Source organism: Protomyctophum bolini (assembly GCF_963924005.1).
Source record: "Protomyctophum bolini genome assembly, chromosome: 2".
Lineage (NCBI taxonomy): Eukaryota > Metazoa > Chordata > Actinopteri > Myctophiformes > Myctophidae > Protomyctophum > Protomyctophum bolini.
In genome coordinates this window covers 45,910,941-45,925,066 of record NC_137863.1, presented here as the reverse complement: position 1 = coordinate 45,925,066, position 14,126 = coordinate 45,910,941, and the positions used below count along the sequence as shown (strand labels likewise).

Below are 14,126 nucleotides of genomic sequence, written 5' to 3'. Positions count from 1 at the left end.
ATATCCCCACTTTGCTATGTGTGGACCAGCAACAGTATAAGATATATCATAGACCTTTGTTGACCCCCGGAGGTGAATTCATGTCATGGCATCAGGCCAGTTAGTATACTGGCGTTCACAAATTAGTTAGGAAAATCAAATGAAAAAATAATAATAATAATAATCAATCACGATTTCTGGTCCAGAATGAAAACGAATACAATCTCTGCTGAGGTGAGGTCAGAATTTTAAAGAGTTAGTGCGCAGCCAGTCAGTGTCATACCTCATACAAGCTTAGTTGACTCTCTGCACGTTGCTCGCCTTAGTCCTTGCTCTGATGAATTGAAAGTGGAGGACCCTGATGTAAACAAGTGCTTTTCACGGTTATATACGCAGTAGCAGTTTTTGTATTGACCGTCCATTCTACGTACAATCTTCAGTCAATCAGGGCCAAGACCACACATTTCACGTATCAATACCATATGGGTGGGCAAATTATATATTACATCCCTAGATTACGTTTTGATATGCTATGCTTTATAGTATTTATACAGTTTAGATAATTGTAAAATAGTATTTCATTGCGGTATCAATACTTTTTGTTTCCACCACTGGACCCTCGGGCTCTCGGCGCGGTGTCCAATCGGAGCCAGCGAGGGGCGGGCCTCGGGGGGGGATTGTTTTGTTTGTCCAATCGGAGCCGGCGAGGGGAGGGCCATGAGGGATTGTTTCAGGAAGTGTTTTTTTAAATAGCAGGAAGTTGTGACAACAACAAAGCTGACAGACAGCTGGACGTAAAACAGCGTTAGCCTGTTAGCTTAGCTTCAAGCTAAACAACATCAACCTGGAGCAGGAAGAAGAAAGAAACAACAGAACACCACAACTCGATAAATGACTAAACCAAGGAGGAAAAAACACATTTTAATTATTGTGTTATTGTTGTACCTGCCAGGTGTTTTTTAGACCATACGTCGGTTCATCTTGAACGTTGAATTATAATCCAAGCAGCAGCAGCAGATAGCAGCCAGTTGTTGCTTCCTTTTAACCAGGCAGTAGCTAGCCACGGTTGTAGCTATAACGGCTAAATCATTACGTTATATTGTTGTATCTAACTTCTTGTTATTATTCAGAAACAAGAAGTTCAGAACGAGGTGCAGTGAATTGAGGGGAAAAAACGTCGGCATTGCATGCTGCCTCCTAACTCGTGTTGTTTAGCAGCACATTGTACAACAAAACAGACACGGAGAGAGAAGCAGAGGACAGATCATTTAGACCGATTGTTTAGCCGAAAGAGGACAGACAAACAAGAGGCAGAGAAAAGAACGTTTTTAGCTGAAGAGGCTTCATAACAATAACAAACACACTGAGAGAGAGAAGCAGAGGACACATAATTTAGCTGAAAGAGGACAAAGAGAGGCAGATGACAGATCATTTTAGCTGAAAGAGGATCCATCAACAGAGGGAGAGAATCGGAGATCAACACACAAGAGAGAGGGCACATCATTCAGCCGAAGAGGGTTTCACCACAACAAACGGGACACGGAGAGGACAAATCAAACAGAGGCCGGAGCATCATGTCTACATCCAACGCCAACTTCAAGAACAAGTGTGTGGCTCAGGTGAGCTGCATCTTCTGTGACAGCGTGCTGTGCACCCGGGGGATGAAGGCTGTGCTGCTGGCAGACACTGAGATCGAGCTGTTCTCCACCGACATTCCACCCAACAGGTAAGATCTATATCATCTTAACAGTGGTTTTTAATCCAACCCTATAGTTCATGTCAAGGTCCATGTTATTGTATTCGTCATTTGAGCCACAGCCGGGTTTTAGCCTCTCAGACCCAAAACTTAATAATAATAATAATATAGTTGAATTTGTTATAGTTGAATAAAGATGTTGTCCACGTGCTTCCATGCTTTATTGGTATTTGTACCGTTGGGAGAGATAACAGGCAAACTTTTATTAAAAAAGATCAATTCTTCTACATTCTCTAATTGTGTAGACTTCTTGTAAATTAAGTATGGAGATTGAGAGTCTAAAATGAAACCCTTTTACGGCTTACGGGTCCACTTGGTTTCATTTTACGCTCTCGAGAGTTAAACGATCTATAAGGGTCCATTTGGTTAGCAACTATCCAACTAGCTGGGGACCACCTGGAACCCCCTCAAGGACCACTGGTGGTCCCCGGACCACTGGTTGAGAACCACATCTGGTCCAGTAGGGTCTTAACCCTAGGGGAAAACATTTCCTTTAAAAACCCCTTTAAAATGACTGTACTGAGATTTGCTTAACCCTAGCATCCCTATTCTGAGGAGAACTTTATCAAAGAAAAAAAGCAGATCTACAAGCTCACAATATCTTGCGCTGTGAGGCGTCGTTGAGCTTGTAGATCGGCTAGTTTCAGCTAAAAGAGGTTTGGTGTAGAGGGGGAAAAAAGTACAGAGTGAAATAAGTATAGATTCAGATTGTATTGAAGGGGAATAGACAGACAGTAAGTGGTTAAATGACAGAAAATCCACATTCACATGAAACCAACTGACGACAGTGCTGTCAAGCAAATCTCTCTGAAATGAATGAAAAAGTTTAATCTGCAACACAGGGGGGTTTCCTTGTTCATATCTCTCTCAGCTAAGGAGATCCTTGGTCTGAAAAAACGTTGAATCTAGTAGCAAATGTAAACGTATTACACTCTCAGGAGTTACAAATGGATAGATTTTTATAGGTTTTTCTATATAATGTAATGTTATTTATTATTCTATTGTATCATTTTTCTTCCTCTTAAGGACTGTTGACTTTGTGGCCAGCTGCTACTCCACAGAGAGCTGCCGATGCAAGCTGCGAGACATTGCCTGTTTGAAGTGGTACGTATCCTATGGAAGGATGGAAGGATGGATGGATGGAGGAGAGAGAAGCCCTCGGGGCTTTGTTTGGTCAGACCATCTGCCTCTGCAAGATGCTCTGACCAAAACACCAAGACGACCCCAGGCATAACTGACTATAGCACACAACACATGGCACAACTTAAGGACATGCACTAATGTACACAGATGTTTCAGTGTGCTAGTATAGCGTTACACATTTAAGTTGACACTTCATTGTCACATAAATGATTGTGATTAATGATTTTATTGTGGGTCTTTTTAGTTGGAAATTGGAACATGAATAGAAGTTACATTTCTGTTTTGCTCTTAGGCTTTGTGATAACGTGCACAGGGCAGATATGACAAATAACTGAAATATACCAAGAAATTACTGTCATTTTTATACATTTTTTTAATACATTTTACACTTAATATACTGCTTACAGTGCGTTACTTGTGGTGTCTTGTAAGCTTGTAGACCTGTTATTTCAGCTTTTTTCCCCTGTATGTATGTATGTGTATGTATGAACATTTTTCAACATGGCCAATTGGCCATGATTATGACAAAATAATTACGACTATCTCAAATTGTAATTAGACTATTATGCAATAATTAAGACAACCCTACAGTGTTAATTCTGTTGACTAAGACTATAAGACTAAGGTAGGCTAAGACAAAAAAAAGTTCAGGTGACTAAATAGGAGCAAAAACTAAACGGTGCATTAATCAAAAGACTAAATCAGTCTGTCAGTGTTAATTGGTGTGCTATTGTTATAATGTATTAATAGCAGTTGGCTTATTTATTTCTATGGATGAAGCTTCAGTAAAGTGTGTGTGTGTGTGTGTGTGTGTGTTTGTGTTGAGCTTTTCTTTTGTAGTCCCAAAGCTTTTGTTACAGTAAACAGCACGGGGAGATGAAAACAACAAACATGGTGGATAATAGTGGTGTTGGCACTTTAACAGGTGTCACTATAAAATGCAGACAAGGGGGTTTGTTTTGTTTCATTGTTCTCTCGCTCTCTCTCGCTCTCTCTCTGTGTCTGTCTGTCTCTGTCCGTGTCTGTCTGTCTGTCTGTCGGTCTCTGTCTCTTTGTCAGTCTGTCCGTGTCTCTCTGTCAGTCTGTCTCTCCCGGTCTGTTCGTATCTGTCGGTCTGTCCGTATCTCTCGGTCTGTCGGTCTGTCCGTGTCTCTCTCGCTCTGCGCTCTGTGATGTTGCGGGCCAGCTATCACGTTGTTGTTCCACCACCATTGGTGGAGCGTGCTTTGAGTGGCATACATGCAGACCAACCGTCATTCAGCATTTAGACTGGGGATTAACTAACTTGCTTTTGGAGTTGGCGGCTACTGAAAGTGTGTGTGTGCGCGCGCGCGTGTGTGTGTGTGTGTGTGTGTGTGTGCGCGCAAAACACAGGATACAGTGGGCTCTCCACCGGATCTGAGCAGTGAAACAGAGTTTAAAACATTTGAGAGATAATAGTCGTCTACTTTTAATCCATTTTAGACCCGATTAAAAAAAAATGTCTGAATAACGTACGTTTCTAACAAAGGACCCGAAATATTTTATTTTATTTCATATATTATATGTCTAACAAATCTAGCATTTTCTTCTCTTTTATTTGTTTTACAACACTGTTTTCTCTTTTCAATACAGTAGCAAATGACTGAAAACCCCCTTTTTTAAAATCAACTCTCTCTTTGTTTGCGCCCTCTGCTGTTTACATTGCGCAATAGTCTTTTTTTGTATGTTTAAATTGTCACCGGTTTGAATCGATTTAAGATGAATGGTTAACATGCCTGAGCCAAAGTATAAAATAATAAATAGTTGAGTAAAATATAAAAAAAACATCACACAGATGCACACTTTCCTGGTTTTATTGGGTTAACAGGTGCTCACTATAAAATGCTGAAAATTTGTTTTAATCTCTCTCTCTCTCTCTCTCTCTCTCTCTCTCTCTCTCTCTCCCCCCCATCCCAGTGGTAACGTGGTGGGGTACCACGTGGTCGCTCCCTGTAAACCGTGCCTGCTGTCCTGTAACAACGGACACTTCTGGATGTTCAACAGTGACGCCGTGTCCACTTTGAACAGACTGGACGCCACAGGTTAGTAAACAGTAGTAGAGCTAAGCCCCGTTCCATACATCCGGGGTGGGAAGAGTTGGACATTGGCAGTGGAGTGAATTACACAGGAGGGGGGCAGGGACGGAGCCCCTGAGCTCCTGTGCTGGCCATGACGCTCATTGAAGTTTGATAAAATGCATGGCAGTGGACTGGATGGGAACTGGGAAGCCGGCTGGACCAGCTCATAAACAAACGCTAATGTATGAACAAATACGACCGTTCCCCATATAATCGGTTCTGGAACATAAAATAATACATATAACACATTTTTTGAAAAATCGAAGAACGACTGACATTTTTAGAATCTGATCTCGGGTCAGAATGGGGTAATCGAACTTCTGGTGCGAGATGTCCCTCTCCACTAAAAGCCCGCATTTGTTGCTGTGGGGAGAATAATGTTAAATGTCCCTGTGTCTGAAATACAAAACAACTCGCCCCGGGCGTACAGCCGGCGGAACAGCCTTATATTCCTAACCTTAACCTCAGTAAAACTATGCCTAAATCTAACCCTATTCCTAAACTTAACCCCAGTAAAACTATGCCTAACCCTAAACATCCATCCATCTTCAACCGCTTATCCGTAGTCGGGTCGCGGGGGGCAACAGCTCCACCAAAAGTGCTCCAGACTTCCCTCTCCAGAGCAACATTTAGTGACGTTCCAAGGCCAGTGAGTCTATGTGTTTCCTCCCAACTGCGCCTTGGTCTGCCCCGGGGTCTCTCCACCCAGTGGGACGTCCCAGGGCTCGAGATTAACGACCTCCCCGGGGCCTATAAAATATCTATATGGGACTTAAATTTATCTCATTCGGGAACTAGAGAAGTTTTTGACATTGGAAATGCGCATAACGTGTGCAGCGGTGAGCACCACCATTCACCCAAAGGAATCAAGACTCGTATTGCTTTTGCCCCGTGGATGGGACCTTTACATTTAAAAAAACTATCGGTTGGAAGCGTGGATATAACCATGGTTGTGTCTTGTGTGCTATAGTGGAGGGAAAAGTTCCATATGGACAGTTTTGGACACGGGGCTACCGCTACGCTACACCAACGTTGGCTTCCATGCTAGGCTTGCTAGCTGCTTTAGCATGTCTCGTGTGGAACCTCTCCCTCTGATAGAGCTATACATTATAACGGACAGAGGTTTCATATGGCGCTAATGTTAGTCCAAGTCCAAGTCAACGGCACAATAATATGTCGGTATATCCTCTGAAGCAACGGATGTTTTCTAACGCTCAGATTGTTCTGGAATTGCTGCCCCAACACTGTAGAATCATGCACTCCCCAAAATGCTTCCTCCGTCTTAGTGTAATAAAGTTTTTTTTTAATTTGTTTTCTCATGCCACCCATATCTATTTGAGTATTCATAATAGACTACCTGCATTACTGCACGTTTATCTGTTGGTCTTGATCAAGCAGCCTACCACCAAAGTATGTATAAGCTACTGTAGTCACTATGCATTGATTCACCAAAATAACTAAATCCATTTGAAAATTAAACATCACTGTTCTCAAGTCCAATATTGATATGCACATTAAAATGTGATTAATTTAGATTAATTAATTACAAAAGCCTCTAATTTACCCAGCCCTATTTTTCATCTGGGAGCATTTTGACTAAATCAGTGTATTTTCTCTATCTACAGAAGAAGCATGAAGCCAAACAAATAATGTACTGCATGTAGGCCTATTGTATTTCTGTTACAATAGGAATACAGTTATTTTTTTTGTTATCAAATGTTTTTTTTATTTAAGACAATAAATTACAATAAGATGTTAACACCATGAATGAATAAAGAAAACAAAACACATGTAAAAACAACACATAACAGCAAAAGCAAGGAACACAAAAACAAACAATCCCACCCACCCCTCCCCCCGGGACCAAAGATGCCACAAAAAGACAATGTCAGGACTCCTACCACTGTGCAATGGGAACATACAATAAATAAATAATAATGACTAAATCATGTCCTTAACCAAATCTGCAATACCAGACCAAATCTCAATGTTTTCCTCTTTTGCGCCGTGCAATCTTGCTGTTGACATCTCTAGATAAATGATATCTAGAAAGGTCAAAGCCCATTGGCGAAATGTCAATGTATGAGGTGGTTTCCAGTGCGAAGCAACCATCTTCTTTGCGGCCGTTACGCCAGCAAAGAAGACACGAATACGGGTATTATTTAAAGGCAATTGGGATACATCGTTTAATAAGAATAGAGATGGAGAGGGTGTAATGTTAATTTGTAGAATAATCGAAAGTTTAGCAGCAACCAAATTCCAAAGTGTGAGGACATCCGGACACTCCCACACCATATGAAAGAATGTACCTATGGTGTTCGGAGTGCAGAAAGTGCAGTTATGGTTATTTAAAATCCGCATAGCACACAATCTGCGGGGAGTTAAGTATGTCCTATGAACAAAATTTAGATGAATTTGCTGATGATCAGGATTCCTAGAAGATAGGGCAACATTAGACCACACTGTATCCCAGCTCCAATCTGGATCTAGATTTGGTATGTCATTCCTCCATACAGTATCGACAGCCAAGGTCCCATAACTAGATTCTAATAAATAATCATACAATATGGAAACAAAACCTCTTGATCTAACATCACAGATAAGTCTATGCAAAGGGTGCATTGCAAGGGGGGTCTGCCATGGAACCCCGTATGTCCTCATGGCAGTTCTCAGTTGTAGATAGAAAAAGAAAGAGTTACCGGGCAAGTTAAAAATATCACATAAATTCTGGAAAGAACGTAAACCATTGACATCAAATAAATCACCCAAAGTATGAATCCCCTTGGAACTCCATCTGGGAAAACGAATAGGACGATTGTCCAAAAGCAAACCATCATTGTTGAACACTGGGGAAAACGAATTCCATTTCAAATCAATCTTGCGCAATTTTTCAGCCGCTCTCCATACTGTTACTAACTGAGAAATGATTGGCCCAAAGCGAACTTTGCATTGATTATTCGTTATGTTTGAATAGATCAGATCTCTCAATTCAACAGGATGAACCAAACTCTCCTCAAGCTCTCGCCAACAGACTTTTATAGTTGAGTCGAAATATCTTAACAGGGGGCGAAGAGTGAAAGCCCAATAGTATAATTTGAAGTTAGGCAACGAGAGACCGCCATCAGCTCTGGCCCGCTGTAACAAGGAAAGTTTGAGACGTGGGCGTTTCCTATTCCACACAAATTTAGATATAGCAGAATGAATCTTAGTCCAATACTGTGCTGGCGGTGGCAGTGGGAGCATAGAACTAACAAAATTAACCCTAGGGAGGACATTCATCTTTATGATTGATACTCGAGCTCGAAGAGATTTGGGCAATGACGACCATCTGTCTAAATCAAGACAAATTTTATTCAGAGTGTCACTATAATTGTTTTTGACAATAGCTTGAAGAGATGGGAACACATCTATGCCAAGATATTTAAATTTGTTCACTACTGGGATTATGGGAGGCAGAACAACAGATCTCATCTCCTCGTTTAGCGGCAAAAGGGCTGACTTTGTCCAATTGATTTTGTAGCCTGAGATGGCACTGAACTGATCAAAAATCTTAAGAATGTGTGTAATTGACTGCGGAGCATTCTCAATAAACAGCAGGATGTCGTCCGCATATAAAGAAATACGATGTTGTGTGTTGTTAACCGAGATAGGTGTGATCGCTGTGGACTGACGTACTGTCTGCGCCAATGGTTCGAGCGAGAGGGCAAAAAGGAGAGGACTAAGGGGGCAACCTTGTCTTGACGACCTGCCTATCGTGAACAGTTGAGAACAAATCTTGCCTGTTAGTACCATCGCTGTTGGGTTTGAGTACAATACTTTAATCAATGTGATGAATGTGGGACCAAATCCCATCTTATCTAGCACCGCCCACAAATAAGGCCACTCCAAACGGTCAAAGGCCTTCATCGCATCGAGCGACAGCACCGCAGCAGGAGATCGGAGGTCACCAGCTCGGTCAATAATATGCAACAATCGTCTAACATTATCAGTGGCCAATCTGGTGCCTATAAAACCTGTCTGGTCACAATGTACCAACCTAGTCATGTAACCCTGTAAACGACGTGCGAGCACCTTAGCAAATATTTTTAGGTCAGCATTTAACAGTGAGAGCGGCCTGTAACTCCCACATTCCGTGGGGTCTTTGTTCTTCTTCAACAACAAAGATATAATGGCTACATTAACGTCTCTGGAGAAGGAGCCCTTTTCAATCGCAAACTGAAACATATCATGCATGTGCGGACCCAGATCGTCCCAAAACAGAGTGTATAGTTCAGGAGGTATCCCATCCAAACCCGGTAGGAATACAGTTATTAACTTCGCAATTTGAGTGGTGCTTTTTTTTAAACTCCCCCCCCCCCCCCCCCCCCCCTCTCTGTACCCGAACCACCACACCGATGGAAATGGGGTTGACCGTACCTGTTACTGCCGTGGGGGAGAATAATGTTAAATGTCCCTCTCTCCACACAGGCCTGAATCTGTTGCCGTGAGGGAGAATAATGTTAAATGTCCCTCTCTCCACACAGGCCTGGGATCTGCTGCTGTGGGGGAGAATAATGTTAAATGTCCCTCTCTCCACACAGGCCTGAATCTGCTGCTGTGGGGGGAGAATAATGTTAAATGTCCCTCTCGTCTCCACACAGGCCTGAATCTGCTGCTGTGGGGGGAGAATAATGTTAAATGTCCCTCTCTCTCCACACAGGCCTGAATCTGCTGCCGTGGGGGAGAATAATGTTAAATGTCCCTCTCGTCTCCACACAGGCCTGAATCTGCTGCTGTGGGGGGAGAATAATGTTAAATGTCCCTCTCTCTCCACACAGGCCTGAATCTGCTGCCGTGGGGGAGAATAATGTTAAATGTCCCTCTCGTCTCCACACAGGCCTGAATCTGCTGCTGTGGGGAGAGAATAATGTTAAATGTCCCTCTCGTCTCCACACAGGCCTGAATCTGCTGCTGTGGGGAGACCTGCCCGAGTTGGACGACAGTGACAACGAGGAGTCGGAGAGCCCTTCGGAGGAGGAGTGCATTAGGTAGAGAGACACTGACACATCATCTGAGAGAGAGAGAGAGAGAGAGGGAGGGAGAGAGGAACCAGAGAGCTGCTGACGAGACAAACCCCCCTTAAACCGAAGCAGAGCAGATGATCGACGGGGGGGGGGGGAAAGCAGAGCGGCCTTAATCCATGACCATGCCTGTCTAAAATCACTTAACTGTCACATAACCGTATATATACCGTTTTCCTCTCCTGTTATTTTCTGTGGGGTGATCATCATAGGACACCACCGGACACAAGTGCATTCCATCTGCCTGCATTTCAACCTTTTTGAGTGTTTGCTAAAAGAAAAAGACTCTTTGAGTCCCTGGATGGGGCTGCTGGTGAGCTGCGTTGAGCGTAGGGAAAAGCGTACAAGCACACTTTTAATTTTATATTATGAAGAAAGCTGGATTGTAGATTGTTTCCATTTCTTTGACATGTTTCACTCGCAACGACCTGTTTTTTTATTTTTATTTGAGTGAAAGGTGAATCACAGGCATTACTGTACGAGAGGTTCCTTCAGTCATATATATATTTATATATTTATTTTAGGTTGATAGTTCACGACGACGACGGTCCTTGTTTTGGATTAGATGAATTCAGCGTTTACATTAAGTATGAAGTTCACCCAATCGTTCCTCCTCCCCCACAGTGGTATAATAATAAATCACGTTCGGAATAGTGAATACGCTTCGCTGCAAACGGCAAAACTCTCATCGAAGACGAGGCTTCTGTCTTGGCCGTGCGATCGAGCGCTAACTGAACTCTTTGTATATTTAGAGAAATGGCACAAAACCCACTAACGGTCTACCTACAGATTGCTTGCTTTTTAGGGCATATCTATTTATCTAAATCTTAGTAAAAATGACGGGCTGTGGTTCGCACCGAAGCGGCATTCTTCTGACACGCTTATCCCATGTGTCTGTTACGAACCTATATGTCTTTGACATGTGGTAGAAACCGGCTGTTGGTTGGTTCTGTTTGTAGCCGTGTGCACTGCACAGAGAAAGTCATTTTAGTAAAACCCCTGCTTTAGTTTTTGCCAAGAGTCCATATCCATCAAAGTGTTCATACTTCACTCTAGTAATTGGCATAGGGCTAAAAATACAAAGTGAATGACATTGCAATTTTGGTAACCGGTTAAAAAAGAAAAAAGGCCATCTTTTCTTTAGTCCAAATCACTCATTAGATTTATAAATGCAGCGTTCTAAAGTGATTAAATGTTACGTATTATTCTGTTTCAGCTACACGTTTCCTTCACAGACACAATTTATGAAGGGCTAACTTAACCATTGTGTAACCTGCTTCACCCAGCAGAGGGCTGGGCTCAGATGGGGCTGTTGAGGCCTATTCATACTCCAGTTTTAGGCGAAGAGGTGACCACCGAAAACTACAACATGGCGTCAAACTGAGCCGCGGCGGTTATAAGCGCTTCACCACTCACCCAAACGCATGTCTCTTGTTTTTAGTAACCACGGTTCGGTGGTTACCTTATCGCCTAAAGGGCCGATTCATACTCCTATTTTAGAGCTTCCGAATGAATAAAAGTCGGTTCGGCTCTATAGAGCCTACAATGTGACGTCATTTGAGGTTCGTCCTAAAGTTTCTCTTCGGTGCTACTGAAATCTTCTGACGAGCCAAAATCATTTCGGCACTACAGCGGTTAAATGGGAGTATGAATCTGCCCTATAAAACTGAAGGAGTATGAATATATATATATATATATATATATATAGAAGAAGTGCCAGAAGTCAAGGCAACAGATGATGAGGGAGATGGGAGGAGGATGGCCCCAAATATAGATTTTTGTGGCAGCACAATCATTTTATCATCATGTCCTCGTTTTAATCATCATGTCATGTCAGTGCTTATTATTATGTCTTGAAGTGTTTAGAGCCCCTGAATGAATGAATGAATGAATGAGGAAAAGTTCAGCCTATATATTTAGGGAAAGCTGCTGCTAAAGAGGCTTACGGTGCGTTCAGACTTTAATTTAAATATTCGCCTCGGTTCGTCCCGTTTGTGCCGCGGTGCCGATCGCGGCGCTCGCGCAAGTTCTCGTCTTTGCGTTGACTTTGTATGTAACCGCGCCGCTCTAGCCATCCATGTCTTGAACGCACATTCTAGAATGTCACACGTGTTATGACCTTTTCCACCTTGAATTCTCAAACACACTTTTTCAGACAGACTGCGACTGACGCGCCTAATCATTTTCAACGAGAGGCATGTGTTTCTTTTGGACGTGCGGAAAAGTCGAGGGGTGATTATTGCGCAAAGTGTATTTCCGGTGGTGAGACTGCGGCCGCGTGTAATTGCTCGTTTTGTGCGTGCGTGTGTGCGTCACACGACTAGACCGGTGAGCAGTTTTTTTTTAACGCTACACGCCCCTCATGAGCAGACCTGTCGCTGATCCTAGGCGCCTCCCTCCGTCACTCGCGGCCCTGTCTGAAAGGACCCTATACAGTACAGATACTGTAGCTTATCGTTGTGGAAGGATCTGCTTTGTTTGGAAAGGAACCTAAAACAAAGCTGTGCACTCACTCAGTGGAGCACAGATCTCCACCAGTATAGGCATGGCCCCGGCCCGGCCCATTGTTTTGTGCGTGTGTGTGTGTGTGTGTGTGGGGACTGTGGAGCGCGCATGTGATCCTGACATCATTGTGGCATTGTGTGTAACCGTGCACATGTATGAAAAATACATGGGGGGGGGGGGGGGCTGTGTTGTGTTGTTACCAGATGCTGATTGTTGACGCCTTGTGTCAGTTCTGTTTTGTATAGGACCGGAAAACACAGAAAACACACATTTACAGTGAGAACGTCCATGTCAGCATGAGTCTATAGTCTCGCGTAGCCAGACAACTATCTCCAAATGCTATATATATTTATATATGTATGGAGTCTGGAACTACACCTCTGGAAATCTGAGTAAGGAAGCTGCCATTTAAATGTTAAAATATCTCTAGAGCTTCTTTATCTTTTTTTCTTATTTTTCTTCTGATAAGCAGCAAGCTATATATGTTTAGATGATTTCTATTTATAATGCGATACAAAGACGGAGGCTTCACTTCCGCTATATATGCATCTTGCTCATGATCAGAGCTTCCGTTGCTCCAGCTCTGTGTGACGGAAGCATTTGAACGTTGCGAGAGGCAACAGTCTGGCCGCGTGAGACTATATAGCGTGAGTCATGCATGCTTCAAATGTATAGGGTCAAATGCACATTCCTCCAAACGTTGGAAGCCAATCGATATGGAATGTCTGAAAAGGTGTTGCCTTTATATGGCAGGGTCTTCTTACGCCATGGACCGATACAAGGAAAGCAAGCATCAAGAAGACATTTTGAGGGCACAAACTATATATATATATATATATATATGGCTCAAATAAGACTCGTAGGCCAATATGTAAAGCAGGCTTGACTTCCTTGGCCTACTGCCATGTGCTCAAGAAATGTTGCCACTGGTAGTTTCCCCAACAGTGGCTTGGGACCCCATTCATGGTTCAGACACGTTTCCAACGGCCCCTTTTTATTTTATTTTATTTATTTATTTCAAAACATTTTCAATAACATTCCCAAAAAATTCTACAGTTTTCATGAATTAATACCAAATTTAAAATATGTTTCTATAAGTAATTTCTTGAATATGTAAAAAAGCTACTTTTAAGAAATTCCATGAGTTAGAAAACATGTAGATCTTTCACTATAGTTTGAGTCCCGGGCAAACATCTATAAGTTCTCTTTTGGATCACGGGCTAAAAACAGTATAACCACTTGTCTTAGTGCTTATACTGTAGCAACATTAACCCATTCTGACCTGAGATCAGATTCATACGAGGTTTTCACTGGACACACACTGGTCTGATTAACCCATTCTGACCTGAGATCAGATTCTAAAAATGTCAGTCGTTCTTCGATTTTTCAAAAATAGCAGACCTACAAGCTCGTAGCGCGCCACTCGGTGGCGCGCTATGAGCTTGTAGATCTGCTATTTTTCAATAGATAAAGCATAACATGATGCTAACACCAAAACGGGTTCCCGTTCAGAATGGGTTAATGTCAGGCAGGCAGGGGTGAAAAACGATGATAATAATCCCCCAGCAGAGATTTAAAAAAAAA

At 42.6% G+C, this 14,126-nt stretch overlaps 1 protein-coding gene across 1 annotated transcript; it reads left to right on the top strand.

Annotated features, from left to right (window-relative positions):
* The first annotated feature begins 773 nt into the window (after positions 1-773).
* On the top strand, positions 774-13,868 carry LOC308327835 (protein FAM72A). Its single transcript, XM_080781394.1, has 4 exons — positions 774-1,705; positions 2,762-2,839; positions 4,817-4,941; positions 9,914-13,868. The coding sequence occupies exons 1-4, from the start codon at positions 1,554-1,556 to the stop codon at positions 10,006-10,008; spliced, it is 450 nt and encodes a 149-aa protein (XP_080637520.1). The 5' UTR covers positions 774-1,553; the 3' UTR covers positions 10,009-13,868.
* Positions 13,869-14,126: the final 258 nt, after the last annotated feature.

Coding starts and splice junctions, on each gene's coding strand:
- LOC308327835 (XM_080781394.1), top strand. CDS start 1,554: ATGTCTACATCCAACGCCAACTTCAAGAACAAGTGTGTGGCTCAGGTG. Junction 1,706..2,761: donor ACCGACATTCCACCCAACAG/GTAAGATCTATA, acceptor CTTCCTCTTAAG/GACTGTTGACTTTGTGGCCA. Junction 4,942..9,913: donor GAACAGACTGGACGCCACAG/GTTAGTAAACAG, acceptor GTCTCCACACAG/GCCTGAATCTGCTGCTGTGG.